At 35.3% G+C, this 26,293-nt stretch overlaps 4 protein-coding genes across 5 annotated transcripts; 3 read left to right on the top strand and 1 right to left on the bottom strand.

The window, feature by feature from the left end:
* The first annotated feature begins 664 nt into the window (after positions 1-664).
* On the top strand, positions 665-3,205 carry LOC109173887 (serine/threonine-protein phosphatase PP1 isozyme 2-like). Of its 2 annotated transcripts, XM_019323231.1 has the most exons (4): positions 665-822; positions 938-1,157; positions 2,047-2,606; positions 2,688-3,205. In XM_019323231.1, exons 2-4 carry the CDS (start codon positions 959-961, stop codon positions 2,859-2,861), a joined length of 933 nt encoding a protein of 310 aa, XP_019178776.1. In that variant the 5' UTR covers positions 665-822; positions 938-958; the 3' UTR covers positions 2,862-3,205. The 2 variants fall into 2 exon arrangements, with proteins under 2 accessions (XP_019178776.1, XP_019178775.1); XM_019323230.1 differs by having other exon boundaries at positions 666-1,157.
* A 4,641-nt stretch (positions 3,206-7,846) lies between these two features.
* LOC109173441 (actin) lies at positions 7,847-10,118 on the bottom strand. The gene is made up of 4 exons (XM_019322670.1): positions 9,831-10,118; positions 9,364-9,757; positions 8,641-9,254; positions 7,847-8,220 (listed from the first exon to the last, which is right to left on the bottom strand). The coding sequence occupies exons 1-4, from the start codon at positions 9,888-9,890 to the stop codon at positions 8,155-8,157; spliced, it is 1,134 nt and encodes a 377-aa protein (XP_019178215.1). The 5' UTR covers positions 9,891-10,118; the 3' UTR covers positions 7,847-8,154.
* A 2,726-nt stretch (positions 10,119-12,844) lies between these two features.
* Positions 12,845-16,296, top strand: LOC109173893 (probable anion transporter 4, chloroplastic). The gene is made up of 8 exons (XM_019323239.1): positions 12,845-13,438; positions 14,211-14,437; positions 14,561-14,927; positions 15,130-15,174; positions 15,272-15,418; positions 15,539-15,676; positions 15,760-15,793; positions 15,896-16,296. Exons 1-8 carry the CDS (start codon positions 12,986-12,988, stop codon positions 16,078-16,080), a joined length of 1,596 nt encoding a protein of 531 aa, XP_019178784.1. The 5' UTR covers positions 12,845-12,985; the 3' UTR covers positions 16,081-16,296.
* Positions 16,297-17,653: 1,357 nt separating this feature from the next.
* On the top strand, positions 17,654-25,066 carry LOC109173764 (alpha-glucan phosphorylase, H isozyme). Its single transcript, XM_019323058.1, has 15 exons — positions 17,654-18,093; positions 18,624-18,864; positions 19,160-19,516; positions 19,617-19,702; positions 19,832-20,021; positions 20,222-20,314; positions 21,122-21,306; positions 21,419-21,536; positions 21,619-21,747; positions 21,998-22,216; positions 22,319-22,522; positions 23,537-23,695; positions 23,961-24,224; positions 24,365-24,555; positions 24,688-25,066. Exons 2-15 carry the CDS (start codon positions 18,652-18,654, stop codon positions 24,812-24,814), a joined length of 2,535 nt encoding a protein of 844 aa, XP_019178603.1. The 5' UTR covers positions 17,654-18,093; positions 18,624-18,651; the 3' UTR covers positions 24,815-25,066.
* Positions 25,067-26,293: the final 1,227 nt, after the last annotated feature.

Here is a 26,293-nt window from a genome sequence, read left to right as displayed (position 1 = left end):
GAACAAGAGTATTAATTCCTAGAATGTCACTTACACCGTCAGATCCAAGATTGCCTTTCAAATTTCAACGGAAGCAATTCCCGTTGATGATATCATATGCCATGACAATCAACAAAAGTCAAGGACAAACACTTTCTAAAGTGGGATTGCTGTTGAAAAAATATGTCTTTAACCATGGACAATTGTACGTAGCTGTTTCAAGAGTTAGTAACCCAAGGGGTTTGAAAATTTTGATTTGTGGAGAAAATGTACCATGTCTTAGTACGACTAAAAATGTTGTGTACAACGAAGTCTTCAACAATGTGTAATAACATTCCACAATTTATTATTTCAAATTTAGTAAGCTTTTAAATGGTATATTTCTTCTTCTTATTATATTATACAGAATATTCTATGTATTATATAGGTAGCCGTGCATCGCTGTGGGTTCAACAAAGAGAGTCTTCAACAATCTCTAATAAAATTTATAAATTCATCATTTCAATTTTATTAAGTTTTGAAAATGTATATTTTTTCATCTTATTATATTATATTGAATATAATATAAAGTATATATATAGCCGTGCATCTCACGGTGCAACTACTAGTAGAAAAATAAAATAACAGGAAGTATGCTGATGTAAGATTGCCAAATTGGGGACGATTTAAAAATCCTACAAACCCTAGATTTTGAATGAACCCAAAAGACTACGTAGCAGCTCATCACTTCTCTACCTCAAAGAGGAGAGAGTGGCCCGGCAAAACACCGCACGAAGAAAAAGAAAAGAAAATAAAAGAAAAAAAAAAAGATTCTGACGGGCCCTTTTTCGATCATTTCTGAGAGTGAGATTCAGAATCTGCGTAATTTCATATACATCATCATTCTCTGTTCTTGTTGTCTTGGAGAGATTGAGAATAGGATTAACAATCTTTGATTTTCTTGGTTTTGGGCGGAAAGGAAGAAGAGAGGAAGGAGGGGATGGCACAGAATGGGCAGGGAATAGAGCCTGCCGTTCTGGACGACATTATCAATCGGTTGTTGGACTTTAGGATCGCCAGGACGGCACGGCAGGTTCAGCTTTCGGAAACTGAGATCCGCTCTCTCTGTAACGCTGCGCGCGAAATTTTTCTTCATCAGCCCAATCTCCTGGAGCTCGAAGCCCCAATCAAGATCTGCGGTACACCTTTTCCCCTCTCTCTGCTTTCAAGCTTTCAATTTTGTGACAATTTGCCTGTCTGTATTTCAAAATGTGCGCCGCGCGAGGGGCTCGCAATGTGGTATTGTTGTATAGTTTGCTGTGTTCTTTGTGTTTAGACGAAATTAATGCTGCCATGCAATTTTGTTAATCTATTGTATGAAATTTGTTTTTGTGTCTCAATATTATTAGTAATTCATAAACTCAAGGGAAGGTCAAGATTTTGGAATGAGAATATGGAACTAAAGATTAAGTCTTAGATGTTGTAAATGGTACTCATATGTAGTTTAGGATTAAGAAAATGTTCGTCTTTTTTATTTATCACAGCTAGAGCTCAGTGAATTCCACCTCTCGATTTCATAGCTTTCTTAGCCTCTTGTGACTATATATAGCTCTTGGAGTGTATGTAAGGTAAATATTGTGAAATATGAAATTGTCAAAATTGGAAAATAAAGTATTCTTTTACTGGAGAAGTTTACTGCTGCCGTTCTTTTTTGTGTGTGCGGTAATAGTTATATAATTTTGTGAAACTGAATTACTTGATGCAATCAGCCATGCAGTTTCTTGGTAAGGTCGAAGTTGATTAAAAAAGTCTGTCTTTGATGGTTTATGAGAGGTCCCTGAAATGTCGACGCTTGGGTGTTAAATTGTCACTAGGTCGTGTGAATCTTTTAGACTATCTATAACTTGCACCTTTCGTCACATAATACTTGTATGTTCAGACTTTAGAGTGTGCTGGTTTTTTTCTCTATTCCTAAAGAACCGTAGTCCACAATCCTTATGCTTTTCTACTTTTCTAGAGCTTAGGTTGCCTTGAGGCTAACTGAAATATAATATTATGCTTTACCTTTCTGTTTGATCTGACTTACAGGTGACATTCATGGGCAATATGGCGATCTTCTGAGGCTCCTAGAATATGGAGGATTTCCTCCTGAGTCCAATTATTTGTTCTTAGGGGACTATGTGGACCGTGGCAAACAGAGTTTAGAAACAATATGTCTTCTGCTTGCATACAAAATCAAATACCCTGAGAACTTCTTCCTTTTAAGAGGGAACCATGAATGTGCTTCGATTAATCGGATATATGGGTTCTATGATGAATGTAAGCGCAGGTTTAATGTGAGACTATGGAAAACCTTCACTGAATGTTTCAATTGTCTTCCTGTGGCTGCTCTCATCGATGATAAAATACTTTGCATGCATGGCGGTCTTTCTCCTGATCTAACAAATTTAGATCAAATTAGGAACTTAACTCGCCCATGTGATGTTCCAGATTCTGGTTTGCTTTGTGACTTACTTTGGTCAGATCCTAGTCGAGAAAGTAAAGGGTGGGGAATGAATGATAGGGGAGTTTCATACACTTTTGGTGCCGATAAGGTAGCAGAATTCTTGATGCAGCATGACATGGACCTTGTTTGCCGTGCACACCAGGTACGCAATAAATAAATGTATTAATCTTCATCTTTTCCTTCTCGGTACTTTCACTTTTAAATAGAATACCCTTTTCTTCAGGTTGTGGAAGATGGCTATGAATTTTTTGCCGATAGGCAACTAGTAACAATATTTTCTGCTCCCAACTATTGTGGTGAATTCGATAATGCTGGCGCAATGATGAGTGTTGATGAGAGTCTAATGTGTTCCTTCCAGATTCTAAAGCCAACAGATAGGAGGACTAGGTTCTTATGAAGTACTACAAATTTTATTAGAACTGGCTAAATCACGAGCAGCTAAGGTAAAGTTGATACCTTTTCGGGATCCTTGTTTTCTTATTGTTCCAGTTTTACCTGTACTGTCGCAGTTGCACGGTTTCAGCAGCTATACTATGCGTCTTTATTTCTAGATTTGGTAGCTTTTGTAAAATCTTTTCGCCGGTAGGATACTGCCTGAGTATATATTTCATGGTGCCAGAATGAGGATTGGTTAAGCTACCTGACATTTATCTAGGCATTGTTACAGTGGCATTTGGCAGTGACAGTTGCAAGGGATATGGAAGTTCACTTTTCAAGTTCTATTGAATTTTATTTTCGAGTTTTATGGCTTATTTGTATTTTTTTTTTTTTTAATTTGAAGGTTTAATTGCATTTTCTTAAAAAAAAAAAAAAATTGATGGCTTATTTTACCCCACCCCCCTCCCCCCCCCCCCCCCCCCCTTTCTTTTAATTTTCTAAATGTTAAAATACTTAGGCCTGTTTGGTAACATAGTTAGTTTATCAGCCAACTTTGATTTATTTGACCACTATTAGCTGTTTGACTTGGTTAAACATCCAATATAAGTGTTTGTTTAATTAATTTTTTGTAACAGTTTATTGTTCCAAAATGTTAAAATCCAAAAAGCTGGTCAAAACAATTTTTTTTCGATCAGCTTTTTGAAAAAGTCATTTTACATGTAATCAACTATTAGATAACTGTTAATTTATCAAATATTTTTCTACAATCAGCTAATTATGTCAACTAGTCAAATCTATTAACTCAATCAGTTAACGGTGGGTTATTTATCAAACACTCCCTAAATCTTTGTTGGTATGACAAAGTTCAATTAGTTTAACCCAAAACATATATTAACAAGATATAAATTATACATTTCATTGACTTCTTACTCAACAGTAAATATTCTTACAAGAAACATCAATTTGATTGAGCTTATGAGGCCACTCCCATGGAATTGTGTTCTTTGTCGTTGAAGATCTTGTTAGCGTGTCTATGTCCTATCTTAGGTATTCATTGTTATTTCTTTTTGTTTGCATTAAAAAAAAAAAAAAATTTGGGTTAATTGTTAGAACCAAGCATGTGAAGCAAGAAGGCAATTTAAGAAATGATGTATTACACTTTTAAAATTTATAGAAAGATGCTATCAGATTATACAAAACCTTATGGCATGCAATTTGTAACGAAAATAATTAATTTTTCATCTCCTACCATCCCTCACTGATGTTAATAGTCAGGTGGTGAAAAAAATACGGGGTTAAAAAAATGAGGGGAGTTTAGCGTGATATACTGATATATGAAACACAATTTTAGCATAATACATAAAAATTCGCTAATTTATCAAGTCAATTATCTACAATCTACATCTACAATTTTAATAAGAGCAAATAATGTTAGGCCCTTAACTGGAACAAAAAAAATGTCGGTACTACTTGTTTCTTAAAATGAACGGCTCATAGTATTTTGATTTTAGTATTTTTAATGATTTTCCTTATTTACCCTTTATTATATTATTTTCTTTCTTTAAATAACCTTAAAATCCGTTAGTATAAACTTTATTAACGGAATATTCCGTTAACTATTTATTATTTTTAGGGAAAATGGCACTTTTTCCCCCTATGTTATATACTTATAGCACTTTTTCCCCCTCAATTATTTAAGTGGCTCTTTTTCCCCCTGAAATGTTAAATGGACATATTTACCCTTAAAATAAATATTTCATTTATTTTTATTCTCCAATAAATTATTACTATAATTTGGTTCAAACCAGATACTATGGTAACCAAACCAAAATATTCCAATTACAATTTATAATCAAAACGCGATATTTAGAGTTTATTAAAATCGCGAACTGGAATGGCCGGTTCATGTTCCAAACTGAAAAAATAAAATACATTTATTGTTGAATTTAAACTATTTTAAAATAAAAAATAAAATTTTAAAATAAAGACGGTTCAAAATCGCGAACGGGATCCGGAACCGCCGGTTCATGATCCTGTTTTTTTTTTTTTATTCTTAAATTTAATAAATTGAAATCCAAATATTGGGTTCTAAATCTGAATCATAACTGAAAACTTTTAATTCGATTGCTATAGTGTCTGGTTCAGTTCGAACCGAACCGTGGTAATCGCTACATATACGCAATAATTTGTTGGAGAAGTAAAATAAATAAAATGTTTACTTTAAGGGTAGAAATGTCAATTTAATATATTAGGGGAGAAAACCACCACATTTAAAATAATTGAGGGGGCTAATGTGCTTACATAAATAATTGAGGGGGAAAAAGTGCTATAAGTATATAACATAGGGGGAAAAAGTGCCATTTTCCCTTATTTTTAACTTACTCATTAATTCTACAATTCTAATAAGAGCTAATAATGTTAGGCCCTTAACTGGAACAAAAAAAAATGTCAGTACTACTTGTTTCTTAAAATGAATGGTTCATAGTATTTTGATTTTAGTATTTTTAATGATTTTCCTTATTTACCCTTTATTATATTATTTTCTTTCTTTATATAACCTTAAATTCCGTTAGTATAAACTTTATTAACGGAATATTCCGTTAACTATTTATTATTTTTAACTTACTCATTAATTTCTATAAGAAATGTCTTAGGTTTGAACCTCATTCCAATTAGAGTTAGCATAATTGTTAAACATATACTACGAATATGTTAAAATGTATTAAAAAATAAAATAAAAAAATTTAACATAAACTTTGGTCAAATAATTAGTCCGACTATATACATAGCATTCAATGATTATAAATCAGGAACTTTGATAATCATTTGATTTTCTTTCATTAAAAATAATGATAAATTTAAGTTCAAATTTTTTTTTTCGTTTAATTAATCTTCTTTTTATTATTGAAAACAAAACTTAATATTTCAATTATGATTTTAACAATGCATGAAAACTTCTAAAGAAATTTGTAAGTTAATTTTTACTATATTATTATAATAATATCTATTGTAATTTTATATTTTGAATTATTTATTATTATCATCTATTGACAGCAATTGTCATTGACAAATTCTCAAAACAATTTGTCTCAACAACGAATGAAAATTAAAAAAAAAAATCAATGATTTCATTATTGTGGACGAAAAGTATGTACGCCACTTTATTCAATCGTTATGCTGTGGAACTGTGTCCACCTTGCAATGTGGACACAGTTCTATGTTCATAATTACTGAACTATATGTTCATAATTATAAAGCTATATATTCATATTTTTGAACTTCATATTCATAATTATTGAACTCTATATTCACAATTACACAACTCTATGTTCATAATTACTGAACTATATGTTCATAATTATAAAGCTATATATTCATAATTTTTTAACTTCACATTCACAATTATTAAATCTCTATATTCATAATTATGTCCACAACTCTATGTTCATAATTATAGAACTATATGTTCATAATTTTTGAACTATATATTCATAATTATGAACAGTTTTGAAACAGTGTCCACCTTGCAAGGTGGACACGGTTCGACATCATAATTTTCCCACTTTATTGCTCTTATTACTTAAATTAAAAAAATAAATTAGTAGCTACAACAAAAAATAATATATATGCATTTAATTAATTTAGAATTAGATGTCTCACAACACATGAAACATGTAGGGAAAACTACCACTACCAAATATCAACATATGCTTATAAGATAAAGAGTTCACAGCACAACTAAGATCTCAGTCATATATACAATACAAATCTAAAACTTCATACACCATAATCTCATTGCATGATGAATCCCTCTAAAAAAAAAAAAAAAAAAAAAAAAAAAAAGACATGTACGGAAGATGAAAACAATAACAATGCTACCTAAAAGAGAATTAGAAAAATTTATACTAAAAGTAGTATTTATTTAGACTATCGCTTTTAGACTTAGTATTAAATTAACGTTATTACAAAGTTGCAAATATTTATTTTAGTGGCAATAAAATCAATATCTCATATATTATATTGCATTTATATACTTTAAATTACCGATTTAAATAAACAAATTCAACATTTATTTACCTATGCATGAACATCTTCTATATAATATTGCATTGATATACTTTGAAATACTTATTTAAAAATAAGTATTGGGCATTATCATATTCGCGCGCGTAGAAACACTAGTAATATAATAATTACGAAAGCCTTCCACACTAAATTCATAGGACAGTTTAAAGGTACAAAAGACAATAAATTAAGTCTCGCTATCTTCTCTTTAATAAGAGACATTTTAGAGTTGGGATGATTTCTTAAAAAGTACTTATGTTACCATATGGTATTTGCTATTACAATTATAGATAATCCAAATGAGAAAGAGGCAAAGAATAATGTAACTTGCAAGCTGTAACTTAAAATTGATCATAAATAAATTCATGTTATATTTTCTATAAATTTTTGAGATTTACTTATTTTACTTATATTTAAGAATAAAAGCAAATTTATCCTCCTGGCTATTTTTATACTAACCATAAACACAAGATAAAAGAAGCGAAAGAAAAAACTATATGACTCTAGCTCACATAACCCTAACAACATCTACCAAGTCGCAAATTTATCCTCCTCACTATTTTTACATTTAGGAGAGGAAGTGAAAATTGAATTGCAACTTTGGTAATCAAAGAAATTTGAGGGAAAGTTATAAAATTAACGGAAGGAAGGATCTTTGCCTTCTTCAATGGTGGTGGGTGATTTGGGAAAAAAAATTGAAGTTCTAAGCAAGATAAAGAAAGGAAAACGGGCTCACATCTATTAACAAAACTGAGGCTCTATGCTCACAATTTAGACCTCTTGAGGAAAAAAATTGAAGTTTAATTGTGCAAATATCATTTTTAATTTTTAAGGTATTTGAGACTATTGAGATATATATTGTAATTTACCTTCTTCAAGATAAGAGTAGTAAGAGACTTTAAGTTTGAGATTAAAACTTAATACTTTGGCATTGTAACATGCTCTTCAATTCATTCTTATTTCAATACATTCTCCTCATGAATTGAAGTGACAAATTTGTTTTAAATAACATAGGAAAAAAATTCTTTATTCTTGTATAAAAGGTGAAATAATCATACTACCAAATGTTACATTAAAAAATCTGGCCGGATCTTCTTTCTTCTGCCTTCATCCGCCAACTTTAATTCGATCCTGGGCATTATTACATCCTAACAAAACTTATATCCAAACGAAATGATGAGTAGGGAAGGAAGCTGCAACTCTCTTTTGAGTTCAAATCCTTAATGATGGTGAATGGTGATGATGAATTAGAAGCACTTCCTATGCACAATGGATGGCCCGGATTCATCGTATTCCGCCTTCGCAATCCACATCTGCATTAAGTAATAAATGTGTAGTCAAAACTATCAATGGTGGATCATTTGGAAGAATATAAGTTAGGGTAATTCAATAGCTTAATAAATATGGCAGATATGGTCAAATGTAGGTGAGCACAAGGGATCTATTTATTTTGAATATAATCCCATAATCTCATAATATAAATCACGGTAACTCAATGGCTATGGCTTAATAGATATGGTAGATATAGTCAAATATCGGTGAGAACAAGGGATCTGTCTATTTTGAACATAATCCCATAATCGCTATGTTGTCAGTGTAGAGTTTTAAACTTTGATCTCTTCCATCAAATAGTGTCTACCGAGCCAGTAAGCTAAGCTAGTTTGGGTGAAATTCTGTATCATGAAAAAGGTGTGATATAAATTTTGGAAGAATGAATTTGTTATGAAACTTGCCTGCTGGAAAGTACTCAAAGATGCTAAAATGGAGCCACCAATCCAGACACTGTACTTCCTCTCAGGCGGAGCGACGACCTTGATCTTCATGCTGCTGGGAGCCAAGGCAGTGATTTCCTTGCTCATACGGTCGGCGATGCCGGTGAACATGGTGGTGCCACCACTGAGAACGATGTTGCCGTAGAGGTCTTTCCTGATGTCAACATCGCACTTCATGATGGAGTTGTAGGTGGTCTCATGGATGCCAGCAGCTTCCATCCCGATTATGGACGGCTGGAACAGGACTTCCGGGCAGCGGAAACGCTCTGCGCCGATGGTGATCACCTGCCCGTCAGGCAACTCGTAGCTCTTCTCCACTGAAGAGCTGGTTTTGGAGGCCTCCAGTTCCTGCTCGTAGTCTAGCGCTATGTACGACAGCTTCTCCTTGACGTCCCTCACAATTTCTCGCTCTGCGGAGGTGGTGAAGGAGTATCCACGCTCAGTCAAGATCTTCATCAGATGATCGGTCAGGTCACGGCCGGCTAAATCCAAACGGAGGATCGCGTGCGGGAGAGCGTATCCTTCGTAGATCGGAACAGTGTGACTCACACCATCTCCGGAGTCCAACACAATGCCTGCAACAAAACATCATCAAGCAATAGATCGAACAGATAGAGTGCGAAACTAAAGCAACAATAGATCGAACAGATAGAGTGCGAAACTAAAGCAAGACAACATACACACCTGTTGTACGACCACTAGCATAGAGAGAAAGCACGGCTTGAATGGCAACATACATTGCAGGGGCATTGAAGGTCTCAAACATGATCTGAGTCATCTTCTCTCTGTTCGCCTTAGGGTTCAGGGGAGCCTCCGTTAGCAGAACCGGATGCTCCTCCGGCGCCACACGCAGCTCATTGTAGAAGGTGTGATGCCAGATCTTCTCCATATCATCCCAGTTGTTCACAATGCCGTGCTCAATCGGATACTTGAGAGTCAAGATACCTCTCTTGGATTGAGCTTCATCCCCCACATACGCATCCTTCTGCCCCATCCCAACCATCACTCCGGTGTGGCGTGGACGCCCAACAATGCTCGGAAACACAGCCCTCGGAGCATCATCTCCGGCGAATCCCGCCTATTATTAGTCACCGTCAAATCATATTCCATCAATTTTTAACAAAAAAATCATAAACAGTCGTATCTCATACCTTAACCATTCCAGTCCCGTTATCGCACACCAATGGCTGAATATCCTCGCCATCTGCCATCTTCAAATCTTCAATACGTCAACGGCACCCTAAGAAGTGAAGAGTAAACTTGAAAATATGGATGATTACAGCAAATATGGATGAAAATTAGTAAAAGAAAACGCCATTTCTTCCATTTCTATATACTACAAAGAGACAACATTGATGATGGGTACGTATTACGTAACCACATTTTCATCATGACAGGCCGCACTTTTCTGGCTATACAGCCCGGAGCGTCCATAGATTCACTGGGCAGCTCCTTACTTATGGGGTCTCCACATCTTGGTAACTAAATGCCACTTGTGGCAGGAGTTTTCTTCTTCTATTTTTTTTTATTTTTTTTATTTATGGATTATTGTGTATTTTCCCTATTTGGTTCATAGTTATCAATTTTTCCATTTTTTGTGAATGATTATCAAATTCTTACAATATTGGTCTTTTTGATCAATTTTTATCTAATCTTAAATAGATTATGTGAGTTATTTGAAACAATATTTTTGTTATTCACAAAATTGAATATTATGATATTGGGCTTTGAATTAATCAAAATTGACAAACTTAATTAGGGGTAACAATGCGGGTTGGTCCACCGCAGAGTGGGTTATACTTTTTTCTGGTCAGTCGATGGTGCATATATGCAATAGTTATGTTGTGCAATCGAATGTACCATGCGCATGGTGCATACGATGCAAAACGACGTCGTTTTGACTAAAAACGCGCGTCCCACTTTAAAAAAAAAAAATCAGGTTCGATTTTCGGCAATAGCATTATTGTGGATATATAGTTATGAATTTCTGGATATATAGTTATAAATTTGTGGATATATATTTATGAATTTATGGATATTTAGTTCATTCATTGTGGATATTTAGTTCATTCATTGTGGATATATAGTTATGAATTTATGGATATATAGTTATGAATTTCTGGATATATAGTTATGAATTTATGGATATTTAGTTCATTCATTGTGATTATTTAGTTCATTCATTGTGGATTTTTACTTCATTCATTCATTGTGGATTTTTACTTCATTCATTCATTCATTGTGGATTTTTACTTCATTCATTCATTGTGGATATATAGTTATGAATTTGTTGATATATAGTTATGAATTTCTGGATATATAAAAATGTTATTGCCGGGAATCGAACCTGATTTCTTCTTTAAGTGGGACGCGCAATTTTTTTAATCAAAACGGCGCCGTTTTGCAACCGTATGCACCTTGCAAGGTGCATTTGGTTGCACAGCATAATTTGCGGCATATATGTGCACATTAGGAGAGAGATCACATAATACTATCATATATAGATATCTAGTGAATATAAATAAATTTGTAATAGCATGAAAGTCACAACGTGTATGGCATAGTCAATTGAATGAGAAATTGTGCTAAACATGTTTTTTTTTTTCTATTCTTCTGTTTATTTTTTTCAGGATTTCAACTATTTACATTTATAATATTTATTGTGGAAGAGTAAAAATTTTGTTTCCTCCTAAATTTGCAATATTCGAAATAAAATTCCATCAATGAATTCAAAATTCTGAAGGATACTTTGACAATGATGGAAAAAACAATGCGAAATGCATACATTCGGTTTTGTTTGGAAGAATTTATAACTTTTATTTCGAGCTAAGCTATAATATTTGTTAGTGTGTTTTGCACAATGAAGAAAGGGAGGATGTAGTTCAATTTTTGTTTTTGTTTTTATTTATTAAAAAAATATCAAATATGTCATTGATGGGGTCATGGAATGCCAGGTGTCTATTTTATTAGAAGAGTTTTGGCCTAAATGGGTCCATTTTTATTGTAAGCGGTGAAAATTGAAGCATGAAGCAAAATATTAAAGGATGTGATGCTAAGGTGTATCAAACCCACAACCGCTCCAAGGCAACACACATCCCAACCCACTAAGCCACTATTTATCTTGTGTATTAGAGGACATATATGTTAACGAACCGAACATTAATGAACAAAGGTTATTCGTGTTTGTTTGTTAATATTTTTAGAGTGTTCGTGTTTGTTTGTTAAGCGTTTATCAGTGTTCGTTCATGTTAATGAACACGTTCATGAGCATGCTCGTTAATGTTCATGAATGCTAAATAAACAAATACATCTACATGTTTATGATCATAATCCGTTCGTGAACAATAAATAATATATGTTCACGAACCAAACAAAGAACATAACGACTATAAAAAAGTACAAATAAGTTGAAAAGTAGCATCTACTATCAAAGTGAAAATATCAAGTTCCAAAGAAAAAAAAACACACACACAAATTGTATGGTCATATTACAAGCCAAAAACATAAAAACTTAAAATATAAAATTTTTAGATTCCGCATCCGGCATCCCAATAAAATTAATAAAGTAGTATATATATATATATGCTTAAGTGCTTGATAATGAACATGTTCGTGAGCATTATTAAACGAACACTAAACGAGTTTGTGATGAACTCTGATGAGTTAGTACATGAACTCCCAAATCTTATCCACTAAAATTTACTCTCTATGTGGTGGGCTTTGATAAGTTATTTTTTTAATGTAGATTTCAATACAAGTGTCTACATCAAAATTCATGTAAGTTCCAATACAAGTGTCTACATCAAGATTTTGTGTGTGAGAGTAAAAGTTGGAAGTAGAAAATTGGAGTACACATACTATTTTTCACTAATGAAATAAAATCAACATTTTAAGTATTGAGTATTAATGTACTCCTTCTGTTCCATGTGTCGGGTTCGATTAAAACTAAAATTATTTACAATTTAATTTTTTATAATATTAAGTTTAGAATTAGTATTAAAATTTATATAGTCAAAAACTACATTAAAAACACTATTAAGCACAAAAAAAAATTAAATTTAAAAATTATAAAAAAAATATTAATAAAAATGAGCAAAAAAGAAAAAGTTGTTTTATTTAATGAATAATAAATACAACAGACAACAAAGTAGCAACAACTAGCAAGAAATGCAACCACAAATATCCTAGTGCGCAGAAGGCAAACGGCGTCGTTTTTTGCCATTCCCGCCGTCGCTCCGAGCATTTTTTTTCGTTAGTTTATGGAACTTCAGGCGATTCAGACCTATAACTTCTAACGCCGGTACGAATGTACTGTTATACTAGCGCTTCGAACATGAATTCTCCGGCCAGTCTCCGCCGTACAGTCACAATTCCCGCCCTCCAAAGCCTTAAACCCTCAAAGCGGCGGCTGTTATCAAACGTAACGCTACCGTCGCGCTTATCCAACCGGAGCTGCTCTGAGTTCTTGACTGTAAACAGTATTCTTAGACGCGAATTCTCGACTCGGAATCTCCGATTGACCGCAATTAAAGCTTCGTCGAACGATGCTCGGTCGGTTGCTGGCGGTTCGTTCAGAGACAGAGGGGGAGTGCGAGAGCCCAGCTTCGCAGAGTTCATTACTTCGGAGAGAGTGAAAGTGGTGGCTATGTTAGCCTTGGCTTTGGCTTTATGTAACGCCGACCGTGTCGTAATGTCGGTGGCGATCGTTCCTTTATCGGCCTCTCATGGCTGGCGTCAATCGTTCGCTGGCGTTGTTCAGGTACTTATCATTTTCACTTTGCCGTGTTTGTAATTGGAGCTGTCACTACTGTTATTAAAATTTGTGTGTATTAACTTAGGACCGAAATCAAATGCCTTATGTCTGATTGCCGAGGTTGATGGAGTATTAATTTTATTTGAAGTAAAACCTGAAAACAAAAATGGAGTAATGTATAATAATTGGACGAAGGTGCATTGTTTCTAGCAGTGAAGCAATGCCATGTATCCTAAAATGTTGATTTCGTAAGGGATGAAGTTCCTGTTACAGGGGAAAAAAAAACAAATCTGTTTTATGACTTTCAACATTATAACCTCTGATCTTGTTCCTAGACTCCTAGTTTGGAACTTTTGGTGCAATTCAAGATTTTCATACTTGTTCTGCATTTAATTGATACATGGATGCAGGTTGGATTTGGAAGCATGATGTTAATGTTTCTGAATCTTTCTTTAAGCTAAAATGTTAAGCCCATTGTAGCATGAGTTAGATTTGAATGCAACTAAAAAATTGATATCACATTTATTGGAAATCAATCTTCCACTGAGGTTTGGCCCTGGAGTGTCATCATCCAGTAAGAGATTACTTGATTATTGCATTCAGAATTGACAAAATCAATATCCAGAAAGTTGTTAATAGGTGTTTGGGATTTCAATTGTTTCTATCAGAACATCTATGTAGAAAAAAGCAATTTCAATAGTAAATCCAATATCTCTTGCCTATTACAGCTTGTTTTTGTTAATTATCGTTCTGATTGATGAGTAGCTACTAATGGCAGTCATCTTTTCTCTGGGGTTACCTGATATCGCCAATAGCTGGAGGGACTCTGGTGGATTATTTTGGTGGCAAGGTAGTCATGACATGGGGTGTGATTCTCTGGTCTTTAGCAACTTTTCTAACCCCTTGGGCAGTGGAGGTTTCCTTGTGGGCACTGCTTTCCACGCGGATGTTGCTTGGCATAGCAGAAGGTGTAGCTCTTCCCTGCATGAACAATATGATCGTCAGGTATTTGAGTCATACACACCATCTGATTTTGTTATGAGTAATCGTTATTGCAATTGATGACTTCATAGTGAGATTTAAATAAGTCTGCAGCTTCAAAATTTTAGTTTGAATGTTTTTCATCAGATGGTTTCCTCAGACAGAACGATCAAGGGCTGTAGGGATGGCAATGGCTGGATTTCAGCTTGGAAGTGCTATTGGGCTCACACTTTCTCCAATTCTTATGTCACAGGGTGGTTTATTTGGACCATTTGTCATATTTGGTTTATCTGGGTTTCTTTGGGTTCTAGTGTGGGTGTCTGCAACCTCCAGTACTCCTGAGCGGAGCCGTCAAATATCATTAAATGAACTGCGTTACATACAAAACAAGGGACTTAGCCATTCTGCTGTTGACAGTAAAATGAAAACAGCCAAAGTGATCCCACCTTTCAGACGCTTGCTCTCTAAGCTACCAACATGGTCTCTAATTGTGGCAAATTCCATGCATAGTTGGGTAATACATAATTTTTCTTGTATGTTACAAGTAATGCTCTTAAAGATAGGTTTTGTGTGTCTTTTGATAACTTAGTGCATTTAGCATTTAGTTTTGCTGATATTCAGTGCTTGTTTAAAATCCATGTAAGTGATATTGTTTGTAAATATCAAATCATTGCATATAGTGGAGAAGAATTCATTAATTCCTTTATTAAATGCAGGGCTTCTTTGTAATACTATCATGGATGCCAATTTACTTCAAGACTGTAAGAGAAAAAACTGGTCATTTTATTTCATGAATCCATTTTTGAATAACTGAACATAATCATTGGAACTATTTTTTGAGATACCCTTCTCTTGTAGATATACCGTGTTGATCTCAGACATGCAGCATGGTTTAGTGCTGTTCCATGGAGTATGATGGCATTAATGGGCTACGTTGCTGGTGTTTTGTCTGACCGGATGATCGAAAGCGGTACAAGTGTTACACTAACCCGCAAAGTCATGCAAGTATGATCTTCTATCATTTGTTTCTTTTCAATTAGACACTCCCTTCAGTACCTAATAGGCCTTGCCATTTCAGTGTCTGGTTATCTTCTAACATATATTTTCTTTGCTCTCCTTTTGTAGTCAATTGGTTTCTTTGGACCTGGGATTGCTCTCATTGGTTTAACTATGGCTCGAACTCCATTGATAGCATCAGCTTGGCTTACTTTAGCTGTTGGGTTGAAAGCATTCAGTCACGCTGGCTTCCTTGTAAACCTTCAGGTTAGAAGATTGATTAAAGTTTTATGATCTAATGAGCAGAATCACACACTTATATCTGTTCTTTCATCTTTTCCCTTGACCAGGAAATTGCCCCACAGTATTCAGGTGTTCTGCATGGTATGTATTTTCTCCTTTTTCGTTGTGTTACCATTACAGAGCTATTGATTGCTGAAACAAAGTTCTTTATCTCCTTATCTTGCTGATTCCTATGTTATATAGGCATTTCAAACACTGCGGGTACACTTGCAGCCATCATTGGAACTGTTGGTGCTGGCTTCTTCGTCGACTTAGTTGGTTCCTTCCAGGGATTTTTGTTGCTTACAGCATTTCTGTATTTCTGTGCTGCTCTCTTCTATAACATCTTTTCTACAGGAGAGAGGGTTAGCTTCGATGAAACTACTTAGGTCCCCCTCAAAGGTTGTCAAATACTTCAGTCGTAGAGTAAAATGGGGCTGTAGACATTAGGAGCATTTTTCACCATGGGAAAGCTGTGCTGGTAAATATCAACTTTTTCCATGAAATGTTGACATCAAACTGTGTAAATTTGTGAATCCTTGTTGCTCTCATACTATAAGAAGTTGTTCACTTGTTCCTAGTACTACTATCTCCTTGCACTCCAACTCAGATATCGGGTTATCTTCAAGGCTTGATTTGTGCTGTGTTGAGTTTAGCCAATCCTTATGTTTGTTTCAGCATGAACACATTCTCTATGTTTACACAGCTTGTAATAAACCAAAACATGTACATAATGCTCGTATATAGGGGCATGTGCTGTTAGGCAGTTGGTTGGTCTTTTAGAAATCTTGCATGATTTCTAGTTCTAGTATAAAGCTTCAGTTAACATTTTCCAGTGTTGCAAAAAAATCGGGCCTAGGGATCGGCGCTTAAGCGCTAGGCAGTCGGCCACCTAGGCGCCGATTAATCGTTCTAGGCGCCTTAGGTGGTCCACAGGCGCCTAGAGGGTGCCTAGCGATTTTTTCGACCTTGGCATTTTCCAATATCACACGTTCATTCATGTGATAACTCTTATCTTGTTTTTCTGGTAAATTGATGACACGAACCTAATCACCCAAAAGTTTTTTTTTTTCTTCCTCTTTTAGCTCTGTCTTTTAACTTTCATAGAATATAGTTTCAGGTCTCCAATTTTATATTATCAAAATATAATTTGCATATAACCTCAAAATTTATGTGATATCGAAATTATACAATGTAATACGTTTGCCACCTATGGGTAAAACTTACTTTCAGTTGTAAGGTAGGGGTTAATTTCTGTTACAAATAATGAAAATTTTAGTTTGAATTAAGTTTTTTTATGTATAGAAGTGTATTGTTTGGTATTGAGTCTCGTTTAATTGATTAAATTTATTTCTTATAGACATGTGAACAGATGCATGAAGTTTAAAATATAGTTTGATAGAAATAAAAAAATTTGAGTTGTAACAAATAAAAGGTTGGAAGAAGTGAAGAAGAATGAAGAATGCCACGAAAGCGTGAAGCACTTGGACGGTTGAATCCCCCAAGGTCATATCAAAGCTTCCCTTGGCGACACCTCTTCATTTATTAGTCACACATGTCAACATTTCGATATAAAATATCACAATTCTCAACCGTCAATCTCCCAATAAAAAGACAAACGAGAAAAAAAAATCATAATTTGAAAATATTAAAATTTTACTGTATTTTATTTGTAATCGCTCCACGATACCATTAATGAAACTTCTTTATTCAGTTAATTAAAAATTGATATGTTTCACTTTTTAATAGTTAACCTTCGAGTCTTTGACTAATATTTAGAAAAATATATATAAAATTTCTAGTTTTTGAAATTAATACGGAGTAATACTTAAACTTAAAACTTTCCTTTTTGGAAATATACTTGTGTATATTACAACTTAAATAGAAGTTCATATAAATTGACAATAAATAAATAAATAAATAAAGAATTCTCTACACGTACTCTCTCTTCCTCACTCCACAATCCACTGTCTAGCCTTTCTCGTGCTCCATCCCGTCCTCCCATGTGATGATGTATGGGTAAAAGGGTCTGAAATGAAATCTTAGCGGTTGGGAGAAGAAAATTACGCCTCTTTCGTCGTCTTCTCATCTGACTTCTGATATTTATCGTCTCCTCTCGCCGTTACACTCCTCCATCAATCATCTTTCCCACTTTTTTCTTTATTGTCACTTTTCTCTTCAATATCTTGGGATTCTTGCGTTTGCACGGAGCATATTCCTCCACACCCATCGCTCCCTTTCTTTCTAATTACCCTTTTTGGACCTTTTCTCTAAATATCTTTTCCCTTTGCTTTCTCTCTTCCATCCTATTAAGCTCTCAATTTCATTAAAAAAAAAAAAAAAAAAAAAAAGCTTCAGTCTTGATGATCATAGATGCTTGAAGAGATTCTCAATCAAATTCGGTAAATTTCTCATCTTTGCTAGATACCCATTGTTATTTTTACCAGTTTCTTATTTTTATTTTTTATTTTCCAGTGCCATCATGTTTTTATTTATTTATTTTGTATTATTTGTTACTATTGGTGGTTAAGAGTGTGCGTTTTTATAATTTCCTTCATGTAGATGGAATTGACAGAATTATGTTTAATTTTCCTGTTTATATGTAATTTTAGTGGATTTGCAGCTTCTTGTCATGTTTAAGATTGAATTTGAATATTGGGAGTTTTGTAATGCAACTGTTTTTGAATGACAATATATGCATTGCCATCTTTTTTTCTCTTTTGTTATAAAATTTCTTTTAATTGATTTTTCCTGTTTATATGTAATTTTAGTGGATTTGCAGCTTCTTGTCATGTTTAAGATTGAATTTGAATATTGGGAGTTTTGTAATGCAACTGTTTTTGAATGACAATATATGCATTGCCATCTTTTTTCTCTTTTGTTATAAAATTTCTTTTAATTGATTGATGAGTGTACACTTGGTTACATGTAGGTTGTAAAAGCACTCATAATTCATAAACATGGACGCTACTGCAAAGACCAATGGTGCAACTAAATTTGATGCCTTAGCCAAGGTGCCGCCCATAGCTCATCCACTGGCAGAAGAGCCCTCAGAGATTGCATCCAATATCAGTTACCATGTTCAGTACAGTCCTCATTTTTCCCTTTTCAAGTTTGATCCGGAGCAAGCATACTATGCAACTGCTGATAGTGTTCGTGACCGCTTGATCAAAGTACGATTGCTTATCTTTTTTGGGATTTATGCCATTAATTGTTTGTTTCATGGAATGTGCATCTTCTTTTGTTGTTGTAATTGTTTTGGCATTGCTTCATTATAAAATCGGCAGTGCTCATACAAATGTTAGAAAGTGATTTTAGTGTATGGTTTATCAGAAATAGTAATAGATGTATGTAACAGCCAATACTTTTGAGTTTTGACCTCTCACGAAAAAAATTACGATGTTCTTGTGCTAAATATGATGGTATCTGTTCTAAGTGTTTCTACGGTGTGTTCATTTTCACCTGCAGCAATGGAATGATACGTATCTCCAATATCACAAAGTCAACCCAAAGCAAACCTACTACTTGTCCATGGAGTATCTCCAAGGAAGAGCTTTGACAAATGCAATTGGAAACCTATGCATTCAAGGTGCATATGCCGATGCTTTAAAGAAGCTTGGCCATGACCTTGAGGAGATTGTTGAGCAGGAGAAGGATGCAGCACTAGGAAATGGTGGCTTGGGAAGGCTTGCTTCTTGCTTTCTTGATTCCATGGCAACTTTAAACTTGCCTGCCTGGGGTTATGGATTAAGGTACAAACACGGACTGTTCAAGCAACGTATCACCAAAGCAGGACAAGAGGAGATTGCTGAAGATTGGCTGGAGGTTTGATATCAACTATGTTCTGTCTGTTGAATACCATGTTGGCTCTCATGTAGTCGATTTTTGGGTATTTTATATTGTTGATTTTTGTGGGTTCATACAGAAATTCAGTCCCTGGGAAGTTGCAAGGCATGACATTGTCTTCCCCATCAGATTTTTTGGTCACGTTGAGGTTGATCCTAGTGGCTCGTAAGTGCTCTCTCACACTGAGTCTTGTGATACTGATATTTTAATATATTCATGCTATTTTTTTAAAACCTTAATTAATCAAGGTTCGAGTCGTTCCTTCTGCTGCTTACTTATTGAAACTTTGTATAGCCGAAAATGGGTTGGTGGTGAGGTCATACAGGCTGTTGCATATGATGTTCCTATTCCTGGGTATAAAACAAAGAATACTATTAGTCTTCGACTATGGGAAGCCAAAGCCAGTGCAGAGGACTTAAACTTATCTCAATTTAATGATGGGCAGTATGAATCTGCTACACTGCTTCATTCTCGGGCTCATCAGGTTAGTTATTACCTTACAGGATTACACTTGTTAAAACATTATTATACATAAAATAATGACATACTTAGTTACTGGCTTTCTTCTAACGCATTGCATTATTATGTTCAAGATGACAAGATAGATCAATTTTCAAGTAAGATATGGTCTCTTCCCCTGCTCCAAATTACGCATGACTTCTAACATTTCACACCCTTATGCAGATTTGTGCTGTCCTTTACCCTGGGGATGCAACGGAAAGTGGAAAACTTTTACGACTTAAACAACAATTTTTGCTGTGTAGTGCATCTCTTCAGGTTGACTAATTCCTCTATCATTTATTGCCATGTAATTTTGCTATGTGTTGTGTTGCTTCGGGTTGACTAATTCCTATCTACTTCATTGCCATATTTTTTCTCCTTTACAATGTTTGTCATGCATTCATTCTCTTTCTGATGCTACATCAAGAAACCCATCTCCACCAAGCCAAATAGGTTCTTGTTGAACTGTTTTTTCGTGTTCAATTTTGCCTTTAACTGTACCATTCAAAAGAACCCCTATCTTCAGCTTTCCTTCCTTACTATGACACTGCTGTGCTTATTGCTTGTGGCAGATTTAAGCAGCATCTTATGTTACTTGTCATGGCCGTTCTATATTTGAGTTCGAAAGACCTCTTTTGCAAAGCAATATAGTACTCTGGTAGATGTATAATATTTTTTTTTTTGGTCAGGCCATGATGTGTCCTGAGCAGGACCTAACTGTAGGAGGCACCTTTAAGCCCGTACCATACTCAGACTAATCCCCATTCGCACTGGCCCGACCCAATTAAGGGCAAAGTGCTGACCAGATTGGTTTTTCCATACGAGAGGGGGTTCGAACTCCCGACCTCTCTTAAGGGATGAGAGTGCACGGCCACTCACGCCAACCAAGCTGGTTAGATGTATAACTTTAATTGAATGCTTGGTACCTTCTAGCGGGAATTTGCATTTATCTGCATGCACTTTATATTTAATGGTTGCAGAACACGTATTTAGAATTCTGGCTTCTTCCACTCTTCCAGTAACTATTTAACACAAACTAGTTGGCTCATCGTTATCGAAATTCAATTTTGGGGTCAACACCAGGACATCATATTCAGATTTAAGGAGAGGAATGATGGGAAGGGCACTCTTGATTGGTCCGCATTTCCCACAAAAGTTGCAGTACAACTGAATGACACACATCCGACACTCTCAATTCCAGAGCTGATGCGGTTATTGATGGATAATGAAGGACTTGGATGGGATGAAGCATGGGATATAACCACTAGGTTCTTTTCGTTCTCTCTAGATTTCTGTGTTTTTTAATACGGATTCTTTTTGGGTGTATTAAGTTTACAATGTTGATAAATATATATAATTATATATATATTATTTATTCAGGACAATCGCTTATACAAATCATACTGTCCTACCTGAAGCACTAGAAAAATGGTCACAAGCAGTCATGTGGAAACTTCTTCCACGGCATATGGAAATCATTGAGGAAATCGATAAGCGGGTATCTTATTTACCCACTTCTTTCAATCAATATTCATAAGATGAGTTACTTGAGCTAAGTTAATCTCATTCTGTCCTTGCAGTTTATTGCGATGATAAAATCAAAAATACCTAATCTTGAGAGTAAGCTCTCTGCCATGTGCATTTTGGATCACAATCCCCAGAAGCCTGTTGTGCGTATGGCTAATTTATGTGTCATCTCTTCACATACGGTATGAGATTTTTTTCAGCTGTATTAAATTTTCTACAAATTTGATACATCTAACTCATTCCAAATACAAGTTCTAATTTCGATGCAGTAAATCAGAAATTTGCTGCATAGAAATTAGAACCTCTAGAGTCCAGAGTTTGTTAGAATAAGAAAAACCATCTGCTTAAGCTAATTTCAGTGGACTATAAAGTCTTTTCGAAACTTATGCGTTCAACCCTAAAATTTTCTCCTTTTCTTTGTGGTTACTGCAGGTGAATGGTGTTGCCCAGCTACACAGTGATATCTTGAAGGATGAATTATTCATCGACTATGTCTCTATCTGGCCCACCAAATTCCAGAACAAAACCAACGGCATAACACCACGGCGATGGCTTAAGTTTTGCAATCCCGAGCTCAGTGATATAATCACCAAGTGGTTAAAAACTGATGAATGGGTGACTAATCTTGATTTACTTGCTAATCTGCGGCAGGTATGCCATGATTCATGAAATTTCAAAGCTCGTTAACTTTATTCTTTTGATGGAGCTCTTTCTTTAATGGCCATGAATTGACATTAACTTTCCTTTAAAAAGTTTGCTGACAATGAAGAACTCCATGCTCAATGGGAGTCTGCCAAGATGGCAAGCAAGCGGCGATTGGCACAGTACATACTGCGAGTAGCCGGTGTGCGTGTTGACCCGAATACACTATTTGACATACAAGTCAAGCGCATCCATGAATACAAAAGGCAGCTGCTAAATGTATTGGGTGTAGTCTACCGGTACAAGAAACTGAAGGTGTGTGGAAGTTTTTAGTTTCCACAATTTAATTGTTTGTGTTAATATATTCAATCCTAGGTCTACGAAGAGATTTGGTGAGAACATCAGCAAGTTGATCATTTGACCCAACAAATGTGGTAACAATATCTCCGGAGACAACCTTCTCTCGTATAAAGTGGCAATCAACCTCAATATGTTTGGTCCTTTCATGGTTGACATGATTGGATGCAATATGTAGAGCTGCTTGATTGTCACAAACTAATTTCATAGGACCGAGCTTACAGAAATTGAGTTTTGTGAGAAGTTGCTTAACCCAAATTAGTTCACAAATTCCTAGTGCCATTGCTCGGTATTCTGCTTCTGCGCTGATTGGTGCAATCACATCTTGCTTCTTGCTTTTCCAAGAAACTAGATTACCTCCAAATAGAACGCAATATCCTGATGTTGATCTTCTATCCCAAGGACATCCAGCCCAATCTGCATCTGTGTAACCAACAATTTCTGTATTTTCATGATCTTTATAGAGTAATCCTGTACCTGGAGATCCTTTCACATATCTTAAAATTCTGATAGCTGCCTCCCAATGACTTTGGCATGGCTCTTGTAGAAACTGACTAACAATGCTTACAACAAAGGAAATATGTGGACGGGTGATAGTCAAGTATAATAGCTTGCCAACTAATCTTCAGTACGTACTTGGATTAGATAGAGGGTCCTGGAAGAAGTTTGACATTCGGGTCCATGGGTGTGTCAACTGGCTTGCTATCTGTCATACCCGTTTCCTCAAGAATATCCAAAGAATATTTCCGTTGTGACATATAGATACCTTGTTTGGATTGAGCAACTTCAATACCAAGGAAATACTTCAACTTTCCAAGATCCTTTGTCTCAAAATATTGAAACAAATGTCTCTTAAGTTTATTTATTTCCTCCATATCATCCCCTGTGATAACAATGTCATCAACATAAACTACCAAATATATGCTTTTTCCAAGTAAAACTGTGCACTGCTTATTTGTTGTGTGGTAACAGGAGATGAAACCCGAAGAGCGTAAGAATACAACAGCGCGCACTGTCATGCTCGGGGGAAAAGCATTTGCGACCTATACAAATGCAAAAAGGATCATCAAGCTTGTGACGGATGTTGGGGATGTTGTCAACAGTGATCCTGAGGTCAATAGCTATTTGAAGGTAAGCACTTTTTACGGTTCATATCCTCCTCCCTCCCTAAGAACATAAGACGACATATGTATGCCGTTTAATGAAAAAAAAAATCAGTTATGCAATTCTTTTCAGCATCGATCCAATACTATTGACTCTGCCAAATACCAGTATGCATGCTTATTTAAGAAAGTTGTTTTATGTAATGCATTCTTTTACGTTTCACTTCCATGCAGTTTGCTTAATATTATTTTCTTGTTTTTGACAATATGATCTAATAACCAAAAATTTTCAGGTAGTCTTTGTACCCAATTACAACGTATCTGTGGCAGAAATACTTATTCCAGGAAGTGAGCTTTCACAGCATATCAGCACGGCTGGCATGGAGGCAAGTGGCACTAGCAATATGAAATTTGCACTCAACGGATGCCTAATTATAGGAACACTGGATGGGGCTAATGTGGAAATCAGAGAGGAAATCGGGGAACAGAACTTTTTCCTTTTTGGTGCAAAAGCTGATGAAGTCCCTCGTCTGCGCAAAGAAAGAGAGAACGGTCAGGTATTGATCTTCAAACTTTTAGAATCCACCGGAAGTTTCTTCGTTCATTAGTAGTAACCTTAATGTTTAACCAAATACAATAATACGATACGATAGAGTGACCAAGTATCCCCTTTTTATACTTCTTCCCGATAATGCAGTTTAAACCTGATCCTCGGTTTGAAGAAGCCAAGCAATTCATCAGATCGGGAGCCTTTGGGAGCTATGATTATAATCCACTGCTCGACTCACTCGAAGGAGACTCAGGCTATGGCCGCGGTGACTACTTCCTTGTTGGTCATGACTTCCCAAGCTACATTGACGCCCAGGCAAAGGTTGATGAAGCTTACAAGTAAGTCCTTACACGTTTAATCAAACTGTGAACAACCCCCTCCCCCCCAACCCCAAATGAAAGAACTTCTAACGATTATAAAACATGGTAAACTGTGGTGTGATAACGAGAGTTGGAATGGCGTGTTTTCAGGGACAGGAAAAGATGGATAAAGATGTCCATACTAAGCACTGCTGGAAGTGGAAAGTTTAGCAGTGACCGAACGATATCTCAGTATGCAAAGGAAATATGGAATATTGAGGCGTGCTCTGTGGCATGATCATGGCGGCCAAACCTCCCAATTCTCTCCATGCATAGATACATTTCAGCTGCCTACAAAGAGCAAACAAAAATGGCAGCAATGGCTCTTCTCTTCTGTGTTTCTGCAGTTCTTTATTTCTCTGAATTATCGGAATATGCTTAGTATACTGCCCTGTATTGTATAGCGGAAAAAAGTACCATACTTTCCTTGAAGTGGCATCATTATTACCATTCGCATTTTTTTTTTTTTTTGATACATTAGGTTTCTGAGTTTATGCTAGATTAATAAGTCTCCCGAATCTCTGCCCAAGGGCATTGGATGCGGTAAATTGAGAGTGGTTCAATTAGTCTTCAGTTTTCACTCTTGTCCGTACACTCTGTGCATAAGGAGTTATCATTTCTGAGTAATTTTTTGGATTTTGAGTTTCCCAGTGACCCTCTATATTTTCAGTAGGAATTGAATCTCCATTGAGTCACATGCTTATTTAATTAGCCGCAAATTATGCCATGGAATTGTGTTCACCGAGAATGGTGAACACAAGGCAAAACGACGTTGTTTTTAGGCAAAAAAAAAAAAAAATCGTGGATGTGGAGTTAACGGCGCGAGTTTGATCAAATTATGAATTTTCTGTTATGAGATTATGAATTTTATGAAAATTCATAATCTCATAACAGAAAATTGATAATCGCATAACAGAAAATTCATAATCTCACAACTGAAAATTCATAATCTCATAACAGAAAATTCATAATCTTATAACAGAAAATACACATGGTTCCAAAGTGAATGTGCAGGCATGGTTTCATAATTTATGAATGTCCGTGATTTCGGACGGGAATATGTAGACATGGTTCCAAAGTGAATGTGCAGGCATGAATTCATAATTTATGAATGTCCGAAATTATGAATGTAATGAAAATTCATAATCTCATAACAGAAAATTCATAATCGCATAACAGAAAATTCATAATCTCATAACTGAAAATTCATAATCTCATAACAGAAAATTCATAATCTTATAACAGAAAATTCATAATCTCATGGTTCCAAAGTGAATGTGTAGGCATGGTTCCAAAGTGAATGTGCAGGCATGGATTCATAATTTATGAATGTCCGTGATTTCGGACGGGAATGTGTAGGCGTGGTTCCAAAGTGAATGTGCAGACATGAATTCATAATTTATGAATGTCCGAAATCTTTGTTCACCTCAAATTAGAGTGAAATCGCAAAATGTGAAAATAAAGAAGAAAAGTCACGCAACTAATTTAAAAAAAAAAAAAAAAAAAAAGATAACGGTGTACTAACACCGTTGGAACCGTGTTCACCATGAATGGTGAACACGGTTCCATGGCATAACGTCTCTTAATTAGCTTGTTGGGTTGGATAAAGATCATAACGTGAGATCGGTTTAAATATTTGTTAAACTTAAAGTTGGTCTTTGTAATGAAGGAAACACGCAATCACTATTTGAGAGTATACAATTGGTAATTTCACTTT

The sequence above is a fragment of the Ipomoea nil genome, unplaced genomic scaffold, assembly GCF_001879475.1.
Source record: "Ipomoea nil cultivar Tokyo-kokei standard unplaced genomic scaffold, Asagao_1.1 scaffold0482, whole genome shotgun sequence".
Taxonomy (NCBI): domain Eukaryota; kingdom Viridiplantae; phylum Streptophyta; class Magnoliopsida; order Solanales; family Convolvulaceae; genus Ipomoea; species Ipomoea nil.
The sequence above is the reverse complement of the archived record's forward strand: the minus strand, read 5'-3'. Positions and strand labels throughout refer to the sequence as shown.